At 52.7% G+C, this 25,318-nt stretch overlaps 2 protein-coding genes across 8 annotated transcripts in view; one reads left to right on the plus strand and one right to left on the minus strand.

Annotated features, from left to right (window-relative positions):
• The window catches only part of Ralbp1 (ralA binding protein 1), a 34,091-nt gene extending 24,981 nt beyond the window's left edge, over nucleotides 1-9,110 (plus strand). For all 4 annotated transcript variants that reach the window (XM_005001230.4, XM_003464435.5, XM_063231973.1 and 1 more), the window contains exons 4-10: nucleotides 980-1,329; nucleotides 2,665-2,826; nucleotides 3,719-3,850; nucleotides 5,732-5,839; nucleotides 6,828-6,949; nucleotides 7,301-7,424; nucleotides 7,672-9,110. In XM_005001230.4, the coding sequence (XP_005001287.1) occupies nucleotides 980-1,329; nucleotides 2,665-2,826; nucleotides 3,719-3,850; nucleotides 5,732-5,839; nucleotides 6,828-6,949; nucleotides 7,301-7,424; nucleotides 7,672-7,875 (1,202 nt within the window). In that variant the 3' untranslated portion in view covers nucleotides 7,876-9,110. The remainder of the gene's footprint in view (nucleotides 1-979; nucleotides 1,330-2,664; nucleotides 2,827-3,718; nucleotides 3,851-5,731; nucleotides 5,840-6,827; nucleotides 6,950-7,300; nucleotides 7,425-7,671) is intronic.
• Nucleotides 9,111-11,596: 2,486 nt separating this feature from the next.
• Nucleotides 11,597-25,318, minus strand: part of Ppp4r1 (protein phosphatase 4 regulatory subunit 1) — a 48,521-nt gene continuing 34,799 nt past the window's right edge. For 3 of the 4 annotated variants that reach the window (XM_063231968.1, XM_063231971.1, XM_063231970.1), the window contains 9 exons: nucleotides 21,656-21,828; nucleotides 20,332-20,427; nucleotides 18,822-19,007; nucleotides 16,942-17,103; nucleotides 15,108-15,208; nucleotides 13,860-13,980; nucleotides 13,639-13,773; nucleotides 13,063-13,204; nucleotides 11,597-12,452 (listed from right to left, as the gene is read on the minus strand). In XM_063231968.1, coding sequence (XP_063088038.1) covers nucleotides 12,289-12,452; nucleotides 13,063-13,204; nucleotides 13,639-13,773; nucleotides 13,860-13,980; nucleotides 15,108-15,208; nucleotides 16,942-17,103; nucleotides 18,822-19,007; nucleotides 20,332-20,427; nucleotides 21,656-21,828 — 1,280 coding nt within the window. In that variant the 3' untranslated portion in view covers nucleotides 11,597-12,288. The remainder of the gene's footprint in view (nucleotides 12,453-13,062; nucleotides 13,205-13,638; nucleotides 13,774-13,859; nucleotides 13,981-15,107; nucleotides 15,209-16,941; nucleotides 17,104-18,821; nucleotides 19,008-20,331; nucleotides 20,428-21,655; nucleotides 21,829-25,318) is intronic. The other variant, XM_063231972.1, reaches the window with a different exon arrangement.

The raw sequence follows: 25,318 nt of genomic DNA on the forward strand, positions 1-25,318 counted from the left end.
AGATGCTATGATTCTGTCTGACAGAGATCTTTGCCCAGAATTTCAGCTAGTTATTACTCATCTTGTTTTATTCATTTTTATAAAAAATGGATATTAATTTTCTAACTTTGCTGTCCCACAGATTTTGCGTAAAGATTACTACTGTTATTTTTGCAGCCACTTGGTTTGGGGCCACTTGGCTTTATTCTGTCAGTGCTGGGTAAATGATAGATTTCATGGTAACACGTGGAGAGGCTTTGTGTGTGACATGGAAGGCCGGGCTGAGCAGGGCTCTGCGCTGATCATAAGCGCCGTTCAGGTCAGAGGACAGTGGCTGCTCGGGGGTACTGGCCCTGCTCTGCGGCCTGACATCAGGGACACAGTGCAGAGCTGCTCCACGCGGTGGAGGTGGAGAAGAACCCCAGTGCAGTGCTGGAGAGTGGCGCGAGTTCCTTTGTGTCCAGTGGGAAAAGCCAAACAGTTTGATTTTAGAAGCCCAAATGTTAGTAATTTTTTTGTTCCAGCTGTTTGGATTAAGAAAACACTTTAAAAATTCAAACTGAAGTAAATTGAAATTAGATGAGTACTGTGGAATGATGAGTAACACGTTCACAAAGAATTCATTCTGAGAGGTAACTCACCCTTGTGTTTGCAGATTTTACTTTAAAGTTAATTCACCTACAACTTTTGGGAGGTGCTCAGTATGAGCCAGGGTACATTTTGTGTCATCAGCCTTGTGACAAGTTAGAAAGCGCAGTTGGCTGAGTTTGGGTTCCCCTAGATTTCTGCATAGCTGCACACACCTCCAGACGCCCTGTTCTCCTGACTCTGTGGGCACTGAGGTCCTGGGCTGCCCTCTGGAGGCGCGCCCTGCCTCGGGTCTCTGCGACGGAGGATGAGCATGGGCCTGCTGGTCCCCATCTCTCAGGAGGGGCCAGTGCTGTGGTCGCCTGCACTGCCCTCTCATCGCGTCTTCTCTCCCGCATGCGAATGTCTGAAGGAATTAAATCGAAGGTGGATGAGCTGAAGGCAGCCTATGACCGAGAGGAGTCTCCCAACCTGGAGGACTATGAGCCGAACACCGTGGCCAGCCTGCTGAAGCAGTACCTGCGCGACCTCCCCGAGAACCTGCTTACCAAAGAGCTGCTGCCACGCTTTGAGGAGGCATGTGTGAGGGCCACAGAGAGCGAGAAGGTGCAGGAGTTCCAGCGCCTGCTCAGGGAGCTGCCCAGCTGTAACAGCCTGCTCCTCTCCTGGCTGGTCGTGCACATGGACCACGTGATTGCGCAGGAGCTGGAGACCAAGATGAACGTGCAGAACATCTCCATCGTGCTCAGCCCCACCGTGCAGGTATTGCCTTCTGCAAGCCCGGCACTGCTGGGAGACCAGGGTGTTTTCTGATATTTTGTTTCTGGTTTTGGTGGTGCTGGGGTTCGAACCAGGGCTGTGCGCGTTGCTTGGTGAGCCCAGTGCTACTGAGGTACAACGGCCCTTATTTGTTAAGTGCCCCATGACAGAGAGCCCTGAGGGTATTCGGGAGACACCTGAACCGCAGGGCCTTTCCTTCCTTAGGTGGATGGTCTGGACATTTAGATAAAGGAGCACATTTGACTCTTTGTGTATAGCTGGGGAATTCCAGTGGTGAGTTTAGAAACCCGCTCTGGGTGACAGTGTGAGTAGCTGAAGAACTCAGGGTGCCTGCGGGTTGGCACTCAGCTCTGCAGTTTTAAAGGATCCGGTTATTTCATCAAGTGGGATCGTTGCTCAGGTATATCACAGACAGGTCAAACTCAGTGGAAAGGGATCTACATTAATTTGGCCAAGAATTAAGGGTTTCATTTGTAAAGGCAGATCTTAGAACTGTGTATAGCAGTATATGCCTGTAATCCTAGTACCCCGGGAAGCTGAGGCAGGAAGATCACAAATTAGAGCCCAGCCTGGGTGATTTAGCGAGCCATGTCTCAACAGCAACAACAAAAAAAGAAGGCTGGGGTGTAGCTCAGTGCAAGACTGCCCTGAGAGCCAGGCTTGTGGGGGTCAGTGCTGCTGACCTCAGCCTCCTTTGCTGCTGCTCAGGTGATGCAGTTACTAATGCCATAGGCTGAACAAGAAAAACAGGACCTAATAGTTACTTTGAGTTTTAACTCCTTTTTGGCATAAGTCATTGCCACTGTTACAGGAGTGTTTTCTTTGAAGAGTGTTTTGTTGTGTTGATGACATTTTATAATTACATTTTATAATGTAATTTAATTCCAGTTTCTCAAACTAGAATGATCGTAATCTGGTTGCCAGGGCCTGGCGGGTGTTGCCATCACCTGGGGGCAGTACCACCGGAGGCCCTGGGTGTTGTGAACAGGCTCCGTGGTTCCCAGGTGGCTTTGCCTCTGCAGCCTTGCACCTGCCCTCCTGCAGTCTCCGGGGAGGAGGACTGAGTATGCTTAGTCAGTGACCCTGCAGGACAGAAAGGAGAGCTGACCTGATGGCCCACAGTAACCTCACTGGTCCAGTCCCAGGTTTCGCAGAGCCATACCTCAGCTGGGCAGGCCATGTGCCATCAGCTCAAGTTACCTGTGTTGTCTCTCCTGGGAGCTCCGGTTCAGGTGTCCCAGGGCACAGGCTTGTGCTGTGTGATGCACGTGAGTGAAATAATTTTGTTCTCTTGCAAATCTTTTTCTTTTCCTGCAGATCAGCAATCGTGTTCTGTATGTTCTTTTCACGCACGTGAAGGAGCTCTTTGGGAGCGTGGTGCTCAAGCCGGTGACGAGACCCCTGCGGTGGTCCAACATGGCCACGATGCCCACGCTGCCTGAGACCCAGGCTGGCATCAAGGAGGAGATTCGGAGACAGGTGTGCCCTGTGCCTGCCCATGGTGGACTCTCTGGGGACAGGATGATGAGCTCTGTCCCCTGAGTGCCACCATATGGGGACACTGTGCCCGCCACGGACGTCAGGGCATTGTGGGCAGAGGGCACAAGCTTTTAGATCAGAGCACCACTGGAAGTTCTCTGTGGAGCGCCCTGGCTCTAGGCCAGTAGCAGAATGCTTTCAGCCTTGGTGTTTTTGTTGTTTTGTTTTGGAAGGGGACAGGCTGTTGCCATGTAGTTCAGGATGGTGGTGAGCTCACTGTGTAGCCCAGGCTGGCCTCCAGCTCACAGCAGTCCTGCCTCGACCTCCAGAGTGCCCCAAGCCAGCTGATGATGTGCTGCTTGTGAAAAGCACGCTGTCATGGGTTTGGGGTGACCATTTCCCAAATGAGGCAATGTGAGGAGGGCTCAGCTTGGCCAGGCTCATGATGACATTTGTGCATCTAGAGCAGGTTGCTTCCTTGGCCATGTTTTACACATGAGGAGGCTGAAGTTTGGTAAGTAATAACCATCTCGATTCCCAGGCTAGAACCAAGAGCAGCCATGTTTACTGCTGCGACTCTGACAGAAGAAACCTTTCTGTGTGTCAGGTCAGATAAGAAATTCACAGTTTAGAAAGCAGTGCAAGTGCACTGGATCACTGCTGCTGCCTCCCGACCTCCCCGCCTGTCGTATACCCCGCTCGGAGCTCCTGAGCATCTCAGCCTCAGCCGGGGCTCTGTGGGCGGTTGTGCTGCCAGGGAAGCTGGGCTGATGGGGGCACTTGCTCCATGGTGGCTGCAGAGGCCCATTCCTGTCAGACCTGGGAAAGTGGTTGCTTCCACCTGTGGAGGGCGCGTGAGGCAGGAGCCAACAGGGCCGCTCTTGTTTTCTAGGAGTTTCTTTTGAATTGTTTACATCGAGATCTGCAGGGTGGGGTGAAGGATTTATCTAAAGAAGAAAGATTATGGGAAGTGCAGAGAATCCTTACAGCCCTCAAAAGGAAACTGAGAGAAGCTAAAAGACAGGTGAGTTCATCTGTCATTTCCATAGATCATATTTTAAGACGATATAGAAAGGATGTGCTGGGTCTTTTTTGTGGTACCAGAAATCAGGGGCTGGGGATTTAGCTCAGCGGCATAAGCGCCTGCCTTGCAAGCAGGCAGTTGTGAGTTCGATCCCTGGTACTGATAAAAACGAAAAAGCCAAAAAAAAAAAAAAAAAAATCAGACTGAGGTCCTTGTGCTTGCCAGGTAGGCCCTTGTGCCACTGCAGGGTGCCCAGGCCTGTGCTGGGTCTTGTGCACACTGCTGTCGGTGACTTCTTCAGGAGTGTGTGTGCGAGTCCACTGCAGTGAAGTTCTCTGATGGGAAGCAAATCCACCCGTGTCCAGTGCTTCACTAACTTAGGAAGATTCTATTTAATTAAAACAAGATGATTTAACTGGCATGGGTCTGTGTATTTCCTGCTTGGTCACCCCTCTGCCCCACAAGCCGAGGATGCGTGAGGCCCAGGGTCAGTCAGGGCAGGCAGGCTCAGCCCCCGTGTCCTACCAGCTGTGTGTGGCGCGCATTGTGGGGTGGGCTGCGAACTGGGATTCTCGCTGTCGGGGTTGCCCAACACTTCAGGTACCATCAGTGGTGGGGAGCAGGCAAGCAGGGCCCAGGCAGGACCTGGGCTCCCACACCTCTTGCTGCTTGGTCTGTTGGGACAGAGTTATCCGTGGGTGGCAGCCAGCCCTTTGAGAAGGGCTCCATGGCTTCTTCACCAGGTTTCTGGTTCTTTGATTCTTGCGCTCTCCTCCACCGTGGTTTAGTGCGTGCTGAGCCATGCCCACATTTCGCCCTGGGGCTTTTCATCTTGGAGGAGTGTATGGCTTTTTTTTTTTGAGACAGGGTTTTGGTATGTAACTCAGGCTGGCCTCAAGCGTTCAGTAATCCTCTTGCCTCAGCCTCCACAGTGCTGGGGTCAAGGCATACACCACCATACCCTGCTTCCGGGTACATGGCTTTTAAAGTAACAAATTAGGCTGAAAGCGAGAGTCGGTGTGGCATGTTCTGTAAGCAGTGCCACTCTTGGGTGTGGTCCTGAAGCTGTGTAGTGCGCAACAGCAGCCGCATCAGTGCTTGTGCTGGAGCCTTCTGGCCCTCCGTGCTGCACGGGGTGGGGCCCTGCTCTGGCCACGTGACCTCTGGTCCAGCATGTTACTCAGCAGCTGGTGACATGCAAAGCATGGAGCACTGTCCACCTCAGGCTCAGTGAAGAGGCCAGGTTCAAAGTCTCCGTGATGAGTGATTCAGTTTCTGTGAACCTCAGGAGCCAGGCCTGCTGGTACTCAGGAGGCTGAGGCAGGAAGGATCACTAGGAGTTCAAGACCAGCCTGGGTTTCATAGTGAGTTCAAGGCCAGCTGAAGTACATAGCAAGATCGTGTCCCAGCCAGCACTTGGGAAGCTGAGGTAGGAGGATTGTTGCAAGTTCAAGACCAGCCTGGGATGCAAAGTGAGCTCAAGGCCAGGCTGAACCACATAGCAAGACCATGTCTTAAAAAGACCAAAAAAAACCCAACTCTCAACAACAGCAAAAAAATTGCAGGAAAACCAGTTGTGATGGGTAAGAAGTAAATGGTGGGGACCCAGGGCCTCTGGTGACGGAATGTTCCATAGCATGGTGTTGCCCAGATCACTGCACAGCTGTCAAGACTGAGTCGTAGCCTCAGAGCAACCCTCTGGTGGCACAGGATGGCCCTAAGACCCCAGAGGTGGTGGGCAGCACAGACCGAGTCCAGGCAGCTCACCAGGGCTTCGCACTTCTGCCCAGTGCTGGGAAACAAGAGGCCAACTCGTGGAGCGAGAGGTGAGCTGTGACCCATGGGCCACCCGCCCACCCTTGTCCCTGTCTCGCTGCACAGGAGTGTGAGACCAAGATTGCCCAGGAGATCGCTAGCCTGTCAAAAGAGGATGTCTCCAAAGAAGAGACGAATGAAAACGAGGAGGTCATCAATATTCTACTCGCCCAGGTAAGCCACATCCTCTTCTCTTTCACAAGCCTTTTAACCATTTAAAAGTGACTGCTGGAAAGGCTCGGCTGCAGAATCTGCCGATGCTGGTGCTCTGTTCCTTGCGGTGCCCCCGCCTCGCCACCCACCTCGGCGCCTAGCCAAGCAGCTTTGTTCTCGTTCGTGAGTCTGGACTTCAGTAAGGATCTGTATAATCCCTGAGCCCAATGCCCCTTAGCTCAGGGCTCCTGTCATGTGGGATGCAAGCCAGGACGGAGCTGCTGTGAAGCTGTGTGCAGGCTTCGTTCTTAGCAGGGAAGTAGTTGTGGGAGACGGGTTGCCTCACAGCACACTGTAGCGTCCTGGGAACCCCGAGTTCCAGGCATGGGCGGGATGTGAGCTTCGTGTTTCTTCCGGAGTGTCTGGAGTCTGCCCTGCTATGGGCTGGACGCTCCCTGGGCTTGCCTGGTGAGGAGTGGAGTCCCAGAGACGGGAGTCTCCTGAGGCCTGTAGGGTCTGAGGCTCTGTCCAGCAGAGGGTCAGCCTGCCTGAGCCCCTGTGCTCCGCGTTTGCTACTCCCTGCGTTGCAGCTGCCTTGGTTCCCCCTGTGCAGGGTGGGGTCCTGGACGTGTGGATTTTCACCTTGCTTTTGACCCCTACCCCTGTGGCTGGGCCAGCTGTAGATGGGGGTCTTCTGTTACACAAGATGTGCCCTATCTCTCTTATCTCAGGGACAGGCTGTGAACGGTGGCCCTTGGTGGGCAGCAGTGGTTTCTGCACTGTCTTTCCTTCCCTCATCTGCCTTATCCAGGATGCTGACATTGGGCACATGTCCCCTGGACCCGAGGTTCCTGGTGATACGGTGGAGGGAAGGCCACCATGGCTTGGGGACTGCTCTTCCTGAGAGGCTGGGCAGCATCTGCGGTTTGTCCCCGGGCCCTGCCTGGGCCCTGGTGTGAGCTCGCAGGCAGCAGGGTCCACAGCCCCCCTCCCTTTCCCCTTGTTTCAGGAGAATGAGATCCTCACCGAGCAGGAGGAGCTGCTGGCCATGGAGCAGTTCTTACGGCGGCAGATCGCAGCTGAGAAGGAGGAGATCGAGCGCCTGCGGGCTGAGATTGCCGAGATCCAGAGGTACGGGGAGCCTGGGCTGTTCAGGTTTCCAGAACGGGTTCACTAAGTGTGACAGGTATGGCACACACTCCAGGAGGCCAAGGCAGGAGGGTTGCAGGGTAAAGGCCAGCCTGGGCAGCTTCCTAACTTGAGACCTTCCCCTTGCGCACACACAGTTCCAGCTCTCAGACTTCTTTGGAAGAGAGTTAGACCAATGAAATGAATGGGCTTTAGTATCATGTTTATCAGGTCCTCAGAATGTGCAGCAGGAGGGGACGCGGGGCTCAGCACACACACCTGGGCTGTGGGCAGCACGTATGCCGGAGGGTGGCAGCTGGGGAGGGCTCCGAACAGCGTCTCCTCTGTGCTTAGCCGCCAGCAGCACGGCCGCAGCGAGACGGAGGAGTACTCGTCGGAGAGTGAGAGTGAAAGTGAGGACGAGGAGGAGCTGCAGCTCATTCTGGAGGACCTGCAGCGCCAGAACGAGGAGCTGGAGGTGGGTGTGGCAGCCGTCCAAGGGGGACTTCGGCACAAGACTTTTCTCCCCCAGCTGAAGGCAGTGTCGCCCACTGGAGTGGCCTTTGCGTGACCTCTGAGCTCAGCAGGGACAGCAGAGCTTGGGGGGACCCAGTGCTACCCGGCTGGGACCCTCTACACCGCATAAAGGGCCAGGGCTGGGGCCCTTGGGGGTGGTGCGGAGGCAGCCTGAGGGCGGGGCCCTCATGTCCCTGTCCCCTCTCCAGATCAAGAACACTCACCTGAACCAAGCCATCCACGAGGAGCGAGAGGCCATCATCGAGCTGCGGGTGCAGCTCCGCCTGCTGCAGATGCAGCGCGCCCAGGCCCCAGCCGAGCCTGCGCTGGAGGATGAGGAGCCCGAGCAGTGGGTGGGCACTGCCGAGGCCAAGCCGTCGCCTGGCAGGGACCGGAAGGAGACACCCATCTGAGCCAGGCGCCTGGCCTGGCCTGCGGAGCTCCCGGTCAGACTCAGGGCAGAGGTGGCGCAGGCCTGGGGCCACACGGATGCTCTTCAGATAGTGTCAGCACATTGGGATTGCTTTTCTTCGTTAAAGTAACGATTTTAACCCTGAGTGGCTTCTTTATAAACCAAAAATTGTCTTTCTTTGCTTTTTTATCACAGCAGAATCAGGATCTCTTTCTCATCCACGGCGGGGGACACACACACACACACACACACACACACACACACACCCACCAAACCAGGCCCTGGCCTAGCCCACTGGGATGCCCGCCGCCCGCCGGGCCCCTGCAGACCTGGTCACTCTCGCTTGTGCCTTCCACACCTTCTCGGTGCAGACGACGCGGTGAGGGCGCCGTTCCTCTCCTGCCGGCCGGCCTTGCTGTGGCCTCAGCCCCGTCATGCTGTCCTTTGGGCCCACCTGCTGGCCGCTCACTGCCAGAGGCCGCAGGTGGCCAGGCGCCCCAAGGTGCCACAGAGATGCGTCTCCAGCCCCAGCCCTTTCCCCAGCAGCCCCTCAGGTACAGGGCTCCTCCAGGTGCCAAAGGGGGCCGGAAGGCTCTTGTCTCTGGGAGCAACCGGGCCAGGCTCTGCTGTTCCTGTCCTCAGTCCTGAGGGACCCCCGAGGGGCCGGATGGAGCAGTGGGAAAGTGGCTTCCTTGCTGCGGCCTGTCTCGCCCCTCACTGCTCCACTTTGAGGCCACAGCCCGGGGCTCAGGCAGTTGGGTTGGGCGGCTCCGTGGGTGCAGGTGGACTGGCGCCAGGGCTCTTCCTCTTCCATCCTCTTTCTCCTCCTGCTTTTCCTCCTCCTCTTCCTCCTTCCCTGCCTCCTGCTCCTCTTTCTCCTCTTCCTAGTTAGTATTTATTTTCAGCACCTGTTTGATGCAGTTTTTTATCCTACCTATTGCACTGTTGTGACTTGTTGGCCATTATTTGATTTTTGTACGGAAAAAAAGCTTTGTTATAGAAATCAGCATACTATTTTTTTAAATCTGGAGAGAAGATATTATGGTGACTGGAAATATGGTCAGGTGTCAAATATAAATGCATAAATGCCTTGCTGTCCTGTCAGACATATTTTATTCATTTTATATTCGTTGGGATATTGACGTTTCCTTTTCTGTTTGTGTAAACCCTTAATTTCTATCAAGGTGTTATGGGTTTTTTAAATTAGTATTTCATTACAAATGTCTGATTGGTTAACTAGTTTTTTGCCAGAACCATTATTGATCAAATAAATTCAACAGCCATTTGGGAAAAAAAAAAAAAAAAAAAACACCCGGGTATTTTTGTATGCGTTGTCTCTGGAGTGTGAGTGCCCTGTGGCCGGGAGAGTTGATGTAGGTTTCCCCTCACATCCTCTCAGTCTCCAGGATTTCAGACTCCGCCCTTCCTGCCCCCCCCCTCCTCAGCAGCTCTCTGGCCTCTGCCATGGCCCATGCACCAGGACAGCGGTGGCTCAAGGTGACCCTGGGTGTACAGTTCAGGGCAATGCGGCCCTGGATGAGCGTCTCTGGGACTGGCTGATCTGGAGTGACAGTGACTTTTCTGTTGGCTTCTTGAGAAATTGCAGTGTCTATCACTAGACGGCTGGCTGCTTTTCCCTGTTAGCATTGAGTCCTGCAGAGCTGTGTCGCTGAGCCTGGAATCACGGCTCTCAGGGTGGGTCAGCTTCCCTGGTGCTCTCTGTGCTGAGAACACTTTACTCTTTATTTAGTGATCTTGGTTGAGTCACCACTTCCCTGTGTCTGGCCAGTAACGGTTACCGATGCACTAAGGGGATGAAACACTCCTGTGGTAAAATTCCTGATGGAATCCTGCACATAGGAGTATTGTTAAATTTAAGTGAGCAAAATGTGACCTAAAGGCATGCTGGGCAGAAGCCCGCCAGTGCTCTAAACATACACAGAGCCGGAAGCCCAATGGCCAAAGTAGCGTGGCGTTCTGTCTCGGCACAGGGGATGGAACTTGGGCCCACACATGGCAGGTGGCACTCCAGCCCTGAGGCTTCTTAAGGAAGAGAATTTCTGCAGGACAGAATTCAAACCACCTTCTCGTGGCTTAAGGATGATCACTGTAGAACATGCCTGCCTTTTACAAAACTCAGTCCCCACCAGACTTGTTAGTGTCCCAGGGCCAAAGCCCATCTGTTAAGCTGGTTCTGAGGTCACAGAGTTGCTGGTCCGATGGGCCACCTCCTGGGACCCCACCCTGCATGAGGGACAGCCCTGCTGGCTCCTGCCTTGAGCGGGGTTCAGGGAGAACTAAAAAGCCACAGTCTTACTTTGCCCTTTCTTCCAGATCCAGGTTCTTTGGCTTGAGCCAGCATGCACCCCGGGGCCCCTGCTCAGCTGTGTGTGGGGAGCCTTGCTCCTGGCTCAGGAACACCCCAGGGGACCGCACGGGACCCAGGGCCTTGGGCTGGCACTGTCTTGCCCTTCCTGCAGGTGTCCACTCCAGCCTGGCTGGTACACTACTGCCTGGGGCCCCACTACTACAGGGTGACGCAGCAGGCTGCTGTGTGGCATTGGACGGTTCCGGGAAGATGCAGGTAGGCGCCCATCCTGATAGCCGCAGGCCTTCGGACAAAAGTCACATGCACAACGGTGGCTCCTCCGAGCCAGCCATCTGTCAGGACAGCCATGAGATGCAGGAAGTGATGCCTGAGTCACAAGCTGCAGGGCACTGACGGGGGGAGCACCCGGACCTGGGACTGGTTAGGCCTGTCTGGGGCATCATGTCCCTTTCGAGGGTAAGGCGGGGGTCAGAGGTGACCATGCACAGTGGATTGGCTGACAAGGCTGCTCCATTCTTTTTTTTTTTTTTTTTTTTCCTTTTTTATCGGTACCAAAGATCAAACTCACGACTGCCTGCTTGCAAGGTAGGCGCTTATGCCGCTGAGCTAGATCCCCAGCCCCCAGGGCTGCCCCATTCTTAGCACTCTCCAGTCCTGTGCCTCCCAGCACTGGGCCTGCCGTATGTGGAGCCCTGCATGCTGTTGTGGTCTCTCTGGGAGTAACCCGCTCTGAAGTCTGGTTTCTCTCTTAGCGACTCCATGCAACACAGCCCACGACGGGGTCCCCAGGTTACCCACACTGCGTGGCTGGAACAGCTTTGCTGCCATGTACCTCCCTCCTAGTGTTGTGTGAGACGTGTGCAGCTGCTCAAGCAGCGGGCACTGGAGACAGCAGGAAGCCACTCAAGGACCTGCCCCTCAGTGGTCACTGCCACCATTGTCCCAAGTGCAGGGCAGGGCTCCAGTGCCCTCCTCAGGACCAATGCCCGCAGGCAGATGTCTCACAGTAGCAGCTTGTGGGGAAATCTGAGGTCCCCAGGCACTGCAGCTCTGCCTGCTGACTCAAGGTGGCCTCTGTGTGTCCTGGGACGCAGGCATCAGCCACACAAGCCGTGGTTTGCATCTTTCCCAACTCCCTGGGCATGCACAGAGTGGGGCCCTCTCACCCACTGCTCACTAATGGCTGCTCTGCAGACGAAGACCCCACAGCAGAGGCCGTTGGCTTTGGGGAGCAAGGGGTGCCCCCCGAGGCCCTGACCTGGGACACAGCGATTCCAGGAAAGGCCGCACCAGGTGGAAGACACTGCAGTCTGCCTTCCCTGCTTTCTATGAGACACAGTGACAGGTCACGTCATGTTTATTCACAGACACCTAGAAAACAAGTGTGCATCTCTTTCTAGATGTCGTTAATAAATTTTATTTGGACAAGAGAACTTGTTCCACGGCCATTCTGACAGCATGATTGAGGACCACAGCACCCCGGGCGGCTGCACAGACGCCCAGCGTGTGGAGGAAGTCGCACTCGGAGCAGACCATGATCCAGTCCAAAACCCCGACAGCCACGCTGAGGACTTTCCTTCCGGTCATGACCAGCATGAGAAAACCAGGACAGAGACACTGAGCAAACAGTCTGCACAAGTGCACAGCAATATGCTGCATTCCCGAGTTAAGATCTGATCTGCTTTAGTGTTGGCATCAGGCTTTCTGGAGAAACCTGCCACTCCCTTCCGCATCTGGACCGGCCTGCAGGTGCCGGGCAGGGCCAACACTGCTGTTGTTCCCGTGTCCAGTGTGCGTCACTCTGGCTGCAAGAATTCATTCGTCGGCTGGTATAGGAACCTGGGGAGCGCCTCAGGTCTCGGGGATCACCCCGCTGGGAGGAAACCGTTCCGCCCGTCACGTGTCCATCAGGAAGACAGGCGAGTTAAGGCTTTGGTGACAGAAGAATCCGCTGAGAAATGCTGTTCCCTTCAGGCAGGGTGAGACAGCGTCTACTCACTCCTGACCGCGACCGTGGGGGGGGGGGGGAGGCCGAGCCCCAGCAGCCCGCACCCTGCCCCCCCAGCACACGCCTGAGGCCGCTGCTTAGTAGGTCGAGGAGGCTGTGCTCATGGCGTCTTCAGAGACTTTGGTGCTGGCGGGGTGGAAGCTGGCGAAGTACTTGACGTCACTGTCTCGGTCCATCTGCAACGCCATGATGGTCTGCTCCACGGCCTCCTGGTGGCAGCTGGCAGAGGTAAGGAAGTACTCTGGCAACGACATGACAGGGCTTGGGTCAGGGTGGGCATGCAGAGTGCTTGTCACAGAGACACATGACATGGCCAGTGACACGGTGGCACTCAGTGACGTGCTAGGGTTTCTATGGCTTGTCCATAGTCCATACTATGTGAAGTCCCAGGACACTAAGGGGGCATGAGGAACAGCGCTCCCATCAGGGGACGGAAACAATGAGTCTCACACCAGCGGGCCTGGCAGAGGGAAACCCGTCTCCCGGCGGCGGCAGTATTGGCAATGGCGCCATGTGCTCTCTGCCTAAGCCAGACCGGCCTCCCTGTCCCCTCACTTTATCCCTCTAGAAACCCCAGGCACAGCGGGAGAACAGCAGTGGCCCTCACCTGCTGTCTGAATTTTGTCACTGCTGTGCGCACCACCACCCCAGCTCGTGCATCAGCTGCCATGAACACATGAAAGGCTGTGGGGCCACAGCACACACAGTCTGGTGCCACGACTGCAGAAGCTATCGTGTGCCGACATGGTGGCACGCAGCGCGGTCCTTGGAGGACGCGGTGGGAGCAGGCCCAGCCCTGCTCCGGCCCAGGCCGGCTGCCGCAAGAGGCTCTCCCGCTCCGCACTGCCCACCTTTCTCCAGCAGCGTCTGCCTCAGCGTCTTGGCCAGCAGCACTCTGACGTTTGGAACCCTGTCATTGGCCAAGGTGAGCAAGTGTGGCATGAGGTGCACAGCGAACTGGTCCATGGGCAGGCAGTCGTCCTCGATGACTGTCTAATGGAGAGAGCCGAGGGGGTCAGCCCAAGGCCAGCACACCTTCAGAGGGTTTGGGGTTTCAAGTGTGGGGACAACTTGATAACCAGTCTTCTAGGCACTTGGAGACTTGAACAAAAGTGCCCCTGCTGAGAGGGGGAATGGTGGCTGATGTGTATGATGTGTAGCCTGACAGGTGAATGTGTGCTGGCGTACCTAGTAAGCAGGTAACAGCCGTGGGTCGAGACTTGCTGGATCTTCAGGGACAGATGTGCTTGCCCTGACTCAACACGCCAGCATGCACGGCACATGGATCCCGGCCACGCCCACCTCCCCACAGGCAAGGCCAGCTCGTGTCATTTAGGAATACACAGGGCAGAAAGGGGGGCCACCGTGCGCCCTGTGGAAATGGGCACAGGACAGGGTGTGCTCGGCCAGGGCAGAGGTGGCCTCACCTGGCACACGAAGACGAAGGCCTGGCGGCCGGACCAGCGCGGGCACCTGCCGAAGTTGTCCACCAACTCCCGGATGAGGTCAGTGCCGAAAGTCAGTGGGGAGGCCGCGTGTAGCTTCTTCACCATCTCGCTGACCTGCGGGGAGCAGAGGGCGGGAGGGGCACCTGCTTAGGACCTGCACGAGGTGCCATCGGACACTCGGAGATGCGGTGACAACGTACCAGCTTGTAGGAAATCCAGCGGACGGAGGACACTTTGTCTGCACACAGGTTCAGTGCAATGGGGCGCAGGTAGTCGTACACGTCTCTGGGGCTGTACAGTTCCAGCAGCAGGATCAGCTGTCTATGAGGACAGTGAAGACTCGGCTGCCACATAGCCACGTACACACGGACAGCCTCTAAAACACCGTGTGAGCCTAGGCACCCAGGAGCCAGTGAAGTGGGCCTCTGTGGCCCGAGGGGCTGGGCCAGGGCACCAGGTCAGGGACTGAACCCAGGGGGCACATGTGCTAGGCACGGCTTGAGCCCTCAACTATAGCCCGAGGCCTTTCTGTGTCGTTCTCACTAAGCTGCCCAGGCCAGCCTCAGCCCCCCAAGCAGCCTCCAGGCTGGTGTGGCTAGGTGACTATTTATTTGCTGTGTGTGGACATGGCACCTCCCCAGGCCCATATGCTGGATACCGTCACCAGTGTCACTGTCCTGAGAAGGGGGGACCACCCAGAGACAATGGATGGAAGCAAGGTCTGAGGGAAGGGGCTGGTGAGAGGCTGGTTTCTTTCTGCCTCTCTACAGCCCTGAGTCACAGGGAATGGCAACCAGAGTCTTGGGCCAGACAAGCCCCTTCTTAAGCACGGTATACAGCTTTTAACACCAAGACACAGGACAGGCTGGGAGATGCTCGAGTTTCCAGTCACAGCTGGGGACACCCTGGGACGTGCCATCTCCCACTGAGGGTTCTCTGTGGGAGAGCCTGCTATGCTCTGCCGGGGTGCAGGGGAGCCAGGACTTTGCAGTGCCCATGACAATGCTCCCCAGGGGCCAGGCCCTTGCTGAAGAGGCATGACATTCGGGTCACCTCTGCGTATGCTGGGTGAGACACAGCTCAAGCTTTAGCCAGTGGCCTGGCTGGACAGGACCACGTCAGTCCTCTCTCTGCCACTAACCACTGTGCTAAGAGGTCCTTTAAAAGACTGACAGTGGCTGGCAGCCAGCGGAAGCCACTGGGTACTCCTGGACCCCCTTCCTGGAGAGCCCAGCTACCCCGATGGCTGTGAGCTGCATGCCCATGCAGCGCAGGTCAGTGAAGGGCTGAGCGGAAGGACCCACACTGAAACCAATGCTGTACTCACAGCTGATCGAGGGCAGGACCGGGTGATAAGAGGGATACCAGATGAGGGGGCCCACTAGTGCTAAAGCTTCAGGGCAAACAATCTTGGGACATCCTCCTCATCAGGCGCTCGCAAGACTTACTCCGCTAGCTCGGCCCGGAAGCGCCAGTTCCTACTGTTGTCAGTCACCAGGAACTCCTGGAGCTGGTACAGGTACTCTCTCCTTTTGTCAATATGAAGAAGCTGCAACAACAGAGAAGCACCCTTACTAAGCAGGACAACAGGCGTGTCACTCCTTTCCTAGGTGGCTGCAGAGCAGACCCTATATTTAATGCTTTTGTATTCCTCACCTGATTTCCCTCCAAATCCCCAAGATCTCCAAGAGTCACCATCTCCCTGGGCTGTCCCTACAGCCTGTGTGAGGCACGCTCCCTGTCCCGAGTCTGACCCAGGTGGCACTGTGAGGCACCTCATGGCTGACAATGCACAGAGTAGAGAAGCTGCTGTGAGAGCATGGAGAGCAGCTGTGCCATCTCCCGGAGGAAACCTCACGGCAGCCCCACATCAGAATGAGCCCAGCCGTGCAGGAAGGCAGCCTGGCCCACCATTTAGCAACACAGGGCTGGATGAGGGGACCGGGGCTGTGGGAGCCCGACAAGGTACTAAGCGTACTGCTGCTACTTTGAACAGCTTTCCTCCTGAGGGGAAGCAGAAACATGAAGTGAGGAAGAGCAAATGGAGGCGCTGGCAGTCACTCTTGTCAGGTGAACCCAAGCCCATGGGTTGGGGAGGTCTGCAGCTAGACATGCACCAGGTGGCCTGTGCTGACCCGGCTCATGACAGCCCACTAACAGGTCTTGTATTTTTGTGTGTCAGTTGAGAGGAATCCAACCACGTAAAACCAAACCAAAGTGAATCGTGACCCCTTAGTGCCTGCCTCCCGAGAAGGCCACAGCACATGCAGGGGACAGAGCAGTGCCTCAGGAGGACTGGGGCTGCCTCCAGCTGGGCAGTGGGGGAAAGATGCACTGTAGAGTGAGGGCGGACAGACAGACGCACTAGATAGCTCCCATGGTTCCCAGACCCAGGTGTCACTTCCACCTTCACAGGAACAGGAAGGCCTGGAGTCCACAACCAATGTTCGGAAGTTTTCAAGAGACTGTGGGAGCCACCACTGTGGGGCGAGCCATGCAGGGCCAGAACTGTGTGTGAGTGGCTCCAGGGACACAGGTACCTGTCACTCACGAGGGCAGACCTCTGGCTCACGATGGAAATCCCCACGTGTCATCTCTTGAGAGACCCATGGCAGCCCACATGGGTGACAAGCCTGCCAACAAGCCAGTGTGGCCACGTCCAGGGCCCATGGCCTGGGAAAACTGAAGGCTGGGTGAACAGAGGCCTGGTCTCGACCTTCGGAGAGACACTACATCTATACCAAGGCCTCCGCAAATGAAGTCACTAGGACACGTAGAGCAATTTCAGTGCAATCCCTATAGAACACTGTACCTTTAGAATTATGATTACTTGTATAACTCAAAGCTATGCTTGCAAATATGCTAGAACTGTAGCTCAGCTGAAGAGCTGTGGTCAGTCCAAGGTGAGTAAGCACCAGGCGTGTCCCTGGCGCCAGCTGTGTGTCAGGGTCAGGGTCCTTGGGGGGGGCGGGGGCGGGGCAAGAACCCCAAAGCACCACACGTGGCTGAAGGTCATGGACATTTCTAATGTATCTTGGTACAAATATTCATTTCCACAGCCTAACATTTAAAATAAATGTGAGCATAATTGTTTTTAAAGTAAAATGACATTAGCAAAGCTAACCTGATCAGTTTTTCTTTATGAAGCTATACCTTACCATTAGTGTGCTGGTTTACATCCTTATGAAAGAGCTCAAAGACCCCCTGCTATCACCAAAAATAGAGATATTAGGCTTACAATGGAATTTTATATGTTTCTACATAAAAGAATTTAAAATTTACCTTCAGAAAATCATGCAAGTGTTTAAGGACACCTATCCTGACTTCATCGAGGTCTTTTAGAAATCCATTAAAAATTGGAACCAGATCTGCAGCGGTCAGCTGGTCTCCGAGGATGACTGCGAGCTCGTGGATGGAGAAGGCCAAGGTCCTCCGCACTTTCCACTGCAGAGGGAGAGCCGGTCAGCGAGCTGAGCCGCAGAGCGCACAGGACTCAGCATTATTCACTCCAGAGACACAGCAGGATGGACAGCGACATGGCAAAAAGCTGGCAAGTTCTTTAAATCTCTTTACAATCGCCATTTGCCCTTTGTTTATGAAGAAAGCTGTCTCTAGGAATCACTGCCTGTACAGCTCTGATCCCGGTGCCCGGACCCCTGCATGTATCAAAGGCCACCTCACACTGCCCCACTTGACTTCCTTGGGATTCCTGTCTGCCCTTCTGGGATCAAAGGTCCAAAACTTGTATGTACAAAACTGGCAATTTAGAGAAAAACAAGAAAATCTGTTTGCTGAATGGCTCTTGGAAAAGAATGCCCACGCTGAAATACATTAATAGGAATCTTCAAAGTAGCAATGTGTTGAGCAGGCTGTGGTGGTATACAGCTGGAATCCTAGCACTCAGGAGACAGAGGCAGGGAGATGAAGGATGAGGCGTTCAGTGCCAGCCTGGGCTCTGCACTGCCACTCTGTCTCAGTAAATGAAGACAGAACCCCTCAATCAACAAATCCATTTTTCCCTCCCTGTTGCATTAATTTAAAAATCTGACGTGTGCCTTAGTCTAACTCTGTGCTTGTGTGGGTCTCAGCGTCCCTCTTGGATTAAATGTACACCTGAATTTTCATCTAAGCCGGGCAAAGGCAGATGGGAGGGGACCGTAGGGACAGATGCTGCCACAAGGAGCCTCTTGGGCACCCTAGGCTCTGCCCACGTTCAGCCCCGCCCTCGGGGTGCAGGCCCCTAAGGTTGCTTTCCACTGTCCATGTACTGAGTCCACGGCACTGATTCCTCAAAAAATGCAGTGAGCTCTGCAGGGTGAAGGGAAACTATTCCTACCAGTGTAACAGTCTGACTGACCACTTTCGATTTCACTAGAAGACCAGCTTTCTGTGCAAGAGGAGCAAAATTCTTGGTTCCTGGAGCCCAGACCTAACAGCAACCCGGGGAGGTGTTAGGTCACCAAAGCTAGGAGGAGAGCCACACAAAGATGCTAGAGAACGTGTGGTGATACAGGCACATAACCCAGCACTCTGGGAGGTTAATCCAGAGGATCCTAGGTTTAAGCCTAACTTGGGTCACTTGGTGAGGCGCCATCTTGAAGTTAAAAACTCTCCAACTTTTTAAAGGGTTGGGACTGCAGTTCAGTACAAGGGTCCTGGGTTCAACCTCAAATACTGTCAAATTTTTTAAAAAAAGTTGGCTGCCAGACACAGTGGCTTTCAGGACGCTCTTCTAAAGTGGCTGGCCCATAAGGACACAATAACCATCGGCTCAGTCTGCAATTACAGTCGGCAAGGGGACGCCAACAGGACCGTGCTAATAAACCCTGCCATCCTGTCTCTGAAGGCTGAAAGATCTTTTGGGCTCTGGGATCGAATAGGCCCTTATACCAGGATTTCTAGGGGGACATTTTATCTTTTATTCCAAAGAATGAATCTACAAACCAACTTTAGATCATACACAAGTCCTAAGCTAGGAACTCAGGCATGTCAGCCATGTTAAGAGAAAAGCTGAGAAGCTAAACTCTGGAACTCTTTCTTTGACATCATCCACACACACCTCATGGTGACAGAAGGTTGATGCTGAAAGCCCTGAAGCGGTTCTCTGGGTTTTGCCAGCCAACCCACAGAGCATGGTCCCCACCCCTCAGTACCACACCCACCTGCATGTCGGAGGCCAGGGTCTCGTAGGTCTCTCTCAGGCAGTGCCAGTTCTGCCTCCCAAGGGTCAAGGCCACCCCGGGCAGGCTGTATGCACAGTGCTTGGCAATCTCCGTGTCCACTGTCTGTGCGCGGGAAGGGTCGGTCATAGACAAATACTGATCCAACAGGGCCTGAGGCACCACATCCTGGGGAGATGGGAGACAGTGTGACAGTGTAGTGTTCAGATGTGCCTGCAGCCGCTGGGGCAAGTCTGGCAGGACTTTCCAGCACATTGATCTGAACAGGTCAAGTGCTCACATACCCAACAAAGGAAACACGCACCAGGGGAAACACAGAACTTAGAACCACAATGAATGGAAACAGCTGGTAAGTCCTGAATTACTGAAGTTAAGAGCTACCACAAGAGGTGGCACGTGCACCACGAACATGGAACATACGTCATCTGTGCACAATCGGCAACACGTTTTCCTTAAAACAGCCACACACCCCAGAGGGCACTTTACATCACAGCAAACATGCGTGTGGAGTGTGAAGAAAAGCAGCAGACACAGCTTGCTGCCGCATGTGCCACAGCCTGGAAGGAGCCATCGAAGCACAGTGTAGTGCTGCTCCTGGGAAGTGCAGTGACTGCAGGGGAGAAGAGCCAGGGACACTACTGCCTGCCCCTCACCTGCACTGCATATAAAAATCAGTCAGGTGGAGGTATCTGTTACAGCCCTGCGTCTGTACAGTACAGCTAGGGAAGAGCATATTTCAAAACTACACACCCCAACTCCATTTTTAGTAAGAAGATGAGCAACAAGCAAGCACATGTACAATTTGACCTATGAGATCTACTTTTGGTACTAATACGGTCCCAGAAGCAAGCCACACGCCTGGGGACCGTGACATGCGGTGCTGCTGTCACATGGTATCGACGCTCCCCTGAGAAGTGTGCGTGGCCAACGTGCACTGCCAATGGGTATGACAGAGGGCTGGCCATGGGGTACTGGGAGGTAGCTCATTTATCGGGGACCTGGGGGCACACGTGTGAGAGTCTCACTGTGTTTTTCACAAGCAGAAAGAAAAGCACAGAGCATGCCCCAACAGTTCCTGACGCGCTCTCCCCACTTTCGAGTCCCTGGAGGTAGACTGTGACTCGGGGTCCCCACTTTTGAGTCCCTGGAGGTAGACTGACTCAGGGTCCACTGTACTCGACAGTGGCATTGAGCTATTTTACATGTTCTGTCCTGAAACCAGAGCTGCATGTTAGAACTCTCAGTGACTTAGGCACAAGCAAAGACCTGGTAGTGTGAGATGCTTGTAGCTGTCTTGAGAGAAACAGGGGACCTCTGCTGTTACATCAGATCCCATGCAGCTGGGGAAGATCTGTGCCTGTGTGCAACTTTCTGCTACATTTTCTTATTCTAAGTGACATCCCAGTTTATCTGTGCAGAGATGAACACGGGTAGGAGACGGGCTGTAGAAGAGGGCAGAGAACCAGCAGAGAGGAAGGTGCCTGGCACTTGCCTGCACTTTAGGTCTCCTCTCCTCATCCGGGCTGAAGCTGCTGCTGGTGCTCACGTCCGAGTCACTGTGGATGTAGTGGAGGGCGGGATCCATGCTCTGTGAGGAGAGAGTACTACTTCAGAGCTGCTGTCTTGTATCTCACTTCAGCTATTCTACGAGCCCACTCACCTTCAGACTGTCCGAAAGACACACTGGGCATGCAACTGGTACAGGTTTTATTATTTTATACATACGCCTAAGACCCCGTAACTCCTGATTTAAATCAACTTGCTGATTCTCAAAAAATGAAAAGTAATTTAAAAGTAACTTTGAATGTAATTTACAAGTAAACTTAAAGTAATTTTGAAATAGTTTAAATTTCTCAAATTAGCTCACTTATCAAGTGGTATTGAGACATTCTTTCAAATATTGTAGAGGCCATTGGGTGTCATGTGTAGTTATTTTCGAGTTAATATCTAATTTCACAAACATTATACAAAAAATAAGCCTAAACCTTCCAAAAAGCAGACATAAAGAAAAATACCCAGTAAACAGTCAAGGTTTCAGTCCAAAGCACTAACATTATACTCGTTTCTAATACACTAGATGTCAGCTAATGAAAAACAAAACAGAAACACACTAACTACGGCATTAAGAATCCTCTTGCCAACCCTGAGGTGTAAGGACTGTCCTGAGCTGTCTGTTACTCAAGCGGCCAGGCTCTGGGACCACTGCCTTTCAGCAAGGAATGGTGGGTCCCCTCTGTCTACACAACGCAGGGGAAGAAACACAGACACTCAGTGGCACTGGCCAGAAAGGGCTGTGGTGGGAAACGAGGGAAAGAGCATACGAACAGCTACACCTGTGCAGCAGAGACGATGCCAGAACAGTACCCACCCTCACACTCGAGTCCAGATAATGCCACTGGCCTCCGCAACATGGCCTCAAGTCCCGATCTTCTGCTCAGAATACTGTGTTGCTCGCTGCAGTGAAATGGTCCGATCAGAAACAAAGCACCTCTCCAAAAAGAAAAGGGAAGAATTAATTATTCTTGATAAAGGGCTTTGTTTCCAGTAAGACTATTTCACTGCAGTGAGCTACGTTCATGTTGAGTCTAGCAGGACGGGCATATAGACGGCACTGGCATTTACGCCTCCAGGCGTTTACTGTGACACTAGCGTCACAAGGACACGAGGTGGCAAGGACTAGGACTTTTAAAACTTCATGCAAAAGAAGAGCTGCTGACGGCATGTGCTAGCTAGGAAATGATCAGCTGTAATGTCCCCCAACAACAGACTCCCAGACTCAAACTGCTCCCATCGGTCAATGCCACTGGGTTCGTTACCTCAACAGCATCGCTGATTAAAGGCACAGAATCATCTTGATTTATTTTACAATTTTGTAGCTCATTTATACCCGGTTCATCTTGCAGCTCGCCGCTCTTTTCCATGCCGACAGCCTCTGTGTGGGTGTCCAGGCCGGAGGCGCGCAGGGCGGCCGACAGCACCTCCACTTGCGCTGCGGGAGGAGAAAAAGACAGTGAGGGGCAGCCGGGTGGCACCCTCTCCGGCGCACTATGTGTTAGCAGTGGCAAGAGAACTTTTCATACTGCCATCAAAAAGCTGGAAAAAAGACTACGATGGTCAATCCATAATTAGTCCTCAAAGAAAAAAAGGAGAAAACTAATATGCTTTCCCGAGATTAAAATGTCTATCCACTACTGTACATTATTCTGCGTTAGTATGAAAAGGCAAATGCTATCTAGTTGTGGAGGCACCTCCAGTTTATTAACAGGAATCGATTCAGCAAAGTTAACGATGCCGTGGGAGAGCCAAGGCTTACTTACTAAGCTACTTTAGCAGCAGAGCAGTCACACAAACCCTGCCAACATAAAATAATGGCAATTACAAAGACTTCTGAGGCAGTCACAGCCGACAGCCCATCTCACCCCAGCTTGTTTTTCTGTAATTTGGTAATGGTGATCCTCTTAGAGATGAAGGCCCAAACTGAACCCCAAACCTACTTTTTGTCACAAAGTGCCAAAACTGCAATTAAATATACGTACTGAGGTTTTATTTTAGAAAAAACAACTCTTACATTAACATCTTTTATCTTAAAACAAACAACATAGATGCCGCCTCGGCTCTAACGCTCTGAAAATGAAATCATTATCTTGCCCCAAAAACAAGGGGTCCCCTGGGAGCACTGCCAGGCTCGCAGCAAATCAGAACAACTTACCACGCGGTCGTTCCTTAACCTGGCAAGGACTACTGCCTTCCTCATAAAGGACATTCAGACAGAGGAAAGGGCATTCTCCATTGGCCCGCGAGGCAACAGGAAATTTTTTTTTTGGTCTTTTTCGTTTTTATCAGTATCAGGGATTGAACTCACGACTGCCTGCTTGCAAGGCAGGCGCTTATGCCGCTGAGCTAAATCCCCAGCCCCTGGCAACAGGAAATTTAGCAAAAAATATTGCTCAGCATGCATTTAATGCAAGTAATCAACTTGGATGTTCAAAATGTGAAAAATTTGAATTAAAATGCATTTAAACAAAATAGCAACTACCTAAGACAACCTATGCATATGCTACAGTGAGTGTAAAATCTCTAAGTACATCAAGCACCAGGCATGCACACGAGGAGGTTCTGTCTACCAGCGTATTCTTGGAAAACGAGGCCAGCTGCAGGAGCCTGTGCATGCAGTGTCTGGGGAGAATGCTCATCCTGAGAACTCCAGCAGCAATCTGCAGAGGCCCTTGGTTACTCTTCTGCACCGGCTCTCTGGGATCTTTCAAGGTCTTCCCCTACCCAAAGCCAACGAGACTCAAGGACCCACCTCAAGGAGCAGCTACCGTGAGAACAGCAGCAGCAGCTAAGTAAGATGAGGCTAACAGAGCTGGCATTTTCCCTCTCTGGTTTTCAAGGCTAATTATTTTCCGGCTAGGTCTTATTTTGGGGGAAAAACTGCTTTGGAAAATGAGCTAAGATGGAGCCCAGTGATGACTCTAGGCTCCAGGTAGGAGAGGAAGAGGTTTGTGCTCTGGGTGTAAGGTCTAAGGCGGCACCGTCATAAGACCAAGGGGAGATAGCACACAGGGCTTTACCAAAACCTGCCTTCACCTGCAGCGCAGACCAAACGCTGCTGCTCGTTTTCTTACTAGGGTCTATCATTCTATTCTGAGCTCCAGGATTCATGTGGGAACAGTGGACTTCCAGAGTATGTCTCAAAGGCCCTGGTGTCACTTCCCTGGGCAGACGAGCTGTGCAGGAAGACCCTGGCTCAACTCACTGAGCATGGAAAACGCTCACAAGGCAGTGGAAGTGATACACATCTCTGACAGAGCTCGGCTTTCATCTGGGATAAAAGTTCTGCCTTTGAGAAACACTGATGGTTTCTTGTAGTTTGAGGGAAATAACCATCCTACACTAGCAGAATTAAAAAAGAAAAAAGTCACCAAATTAGTGTGTCATTAAAATTCAAAACCTGTTCTGAGGTGAGGAAGACAAAGGTGGTCACTTGAATCCACGAGACTAGACATGCCTCCAGTCTCACTGGAAGCAAAGCTCCAGCGCTCTGCAGCCTCCAGGGCATGCCCCGACGTGGTGCCCATCTGCCCCATCTGTGTGCTCATCGTCAGGAACGGTCCCCAGCCCCTCAGGCTAACGACTGAGAACCTTCTGACAGATGGCAGAATGTAACAAATCTACACTATACAAGCCTAAAAGCGGAACTAGAAACAGAACTGATTTAAGTCACAGACAATATTTGTATTAAAATCTCTCAACCGCAAGTCTTAAGTCATATAGTATACAGTATTAGCCACTTTTGCCAACACAAAGTCATCCTGAAACTTCCATATACACGTAGGTTTTTAAAAAGCAAACTATGAAAAAATATCCTTATTTGTTAAAAAAGCATAAAACTTTTTTTTAACAAATTCATTCAGTATTTCAGTTGGTATGTGTTAAGTGCTAGAGAACCAGCCAGTATTGTCATCCAACAAGAGCCCCCAAAACAGGCTGGAGGACTAGCTGCCACTGTATTTGAGATAAAAATGGAATTTAAGAAAAAGAAAGTATGACAGTTATGAAGCTAACAGCAGTGACAAACGGCTGAAAGCTGTGAAGAAATAGAACACTTGTCTAAGGCAGACTATCTTTGCTACAACTGACCCTCACTGGTGGTGTGATTATCTGTGCTCAATTACCCTCACGGGAGAGAGGAACACTAATGCAGGATTCTGGTCAAACAAAATGAAAAATCTCAATACTTGCTGTATCACAAAGTTGTCACAAAATGCAGAAAACTGGCTCACCAGAGTAAAAAACCTATGATAGGGCCACAAGTGAGGAATAAAGCAAAAAGCACAGCTGTCAAGCTTCCATAAAAACTTGCGTGTCTACGGGAGAAACATCCTGCAGTGTCCTGCTGAAATCACCCAATCTCTTTCCTACCCCAGCTCACAAAGCAACAGAAAGACTGAATAATGGAGATATGCAATCACGAGGACAAATCTCAGACATGCTGCGTGGGGGGCGGGGCATGTATGACACACCGCTCAATCCCATTTACATGGGGTCCAGAGAGGTGTGACCACAGGGCTGAACAGGCTGGCTGGAGGGGTGGCGGGGAGGCTTTGGGTAAGAAGCTCGAATGCCACCTGCAGCCACCAGGGTGACAAGTGTGTTACGCAGCAACAAAGTCAAATCTGACTGGTATAAGTCAAACGTTCTTAAAACCACACATTCCACAGAAAACAAACCTGTGTCCGCTGTTATCAGATGGTAAGCCTTTTCTTGAAAAAAAACACAGTGTCTGCTATTTTACAGTAAAAAAGGCTTATACGATCCACAGCAAAACAGGGCAGGGCTCAAAATTTTTAAACTGTGAACGCAAAGCTCTAAATAATAGTGAGCTTTTAGAAAGGGATATCAACAAAAGAGATTTAAAGCTTAGTCATATCTACCAATCTTAAAAGAAGGCAGTTTTCCTGGTCCAAGTTTTTTCA

The sequence above is a fragment of the Cavia porcellus genome, unplaced genomic scaffold (genome assembly GCF_034190915.1).
Source record: "Cavia porcellus strain 051 isolate PalLab524CR breed Dunkin Hartley unplaced genomic scaffold, mCavPor4.1 scaffold_20, whole genome shotgun sequence".
Taxonomy (NCBI): Eukaryota; Metazoa; Chordata; class Mammalia; order Rodentia; family Caviidae; genus Cavia; species Cavia porcellus.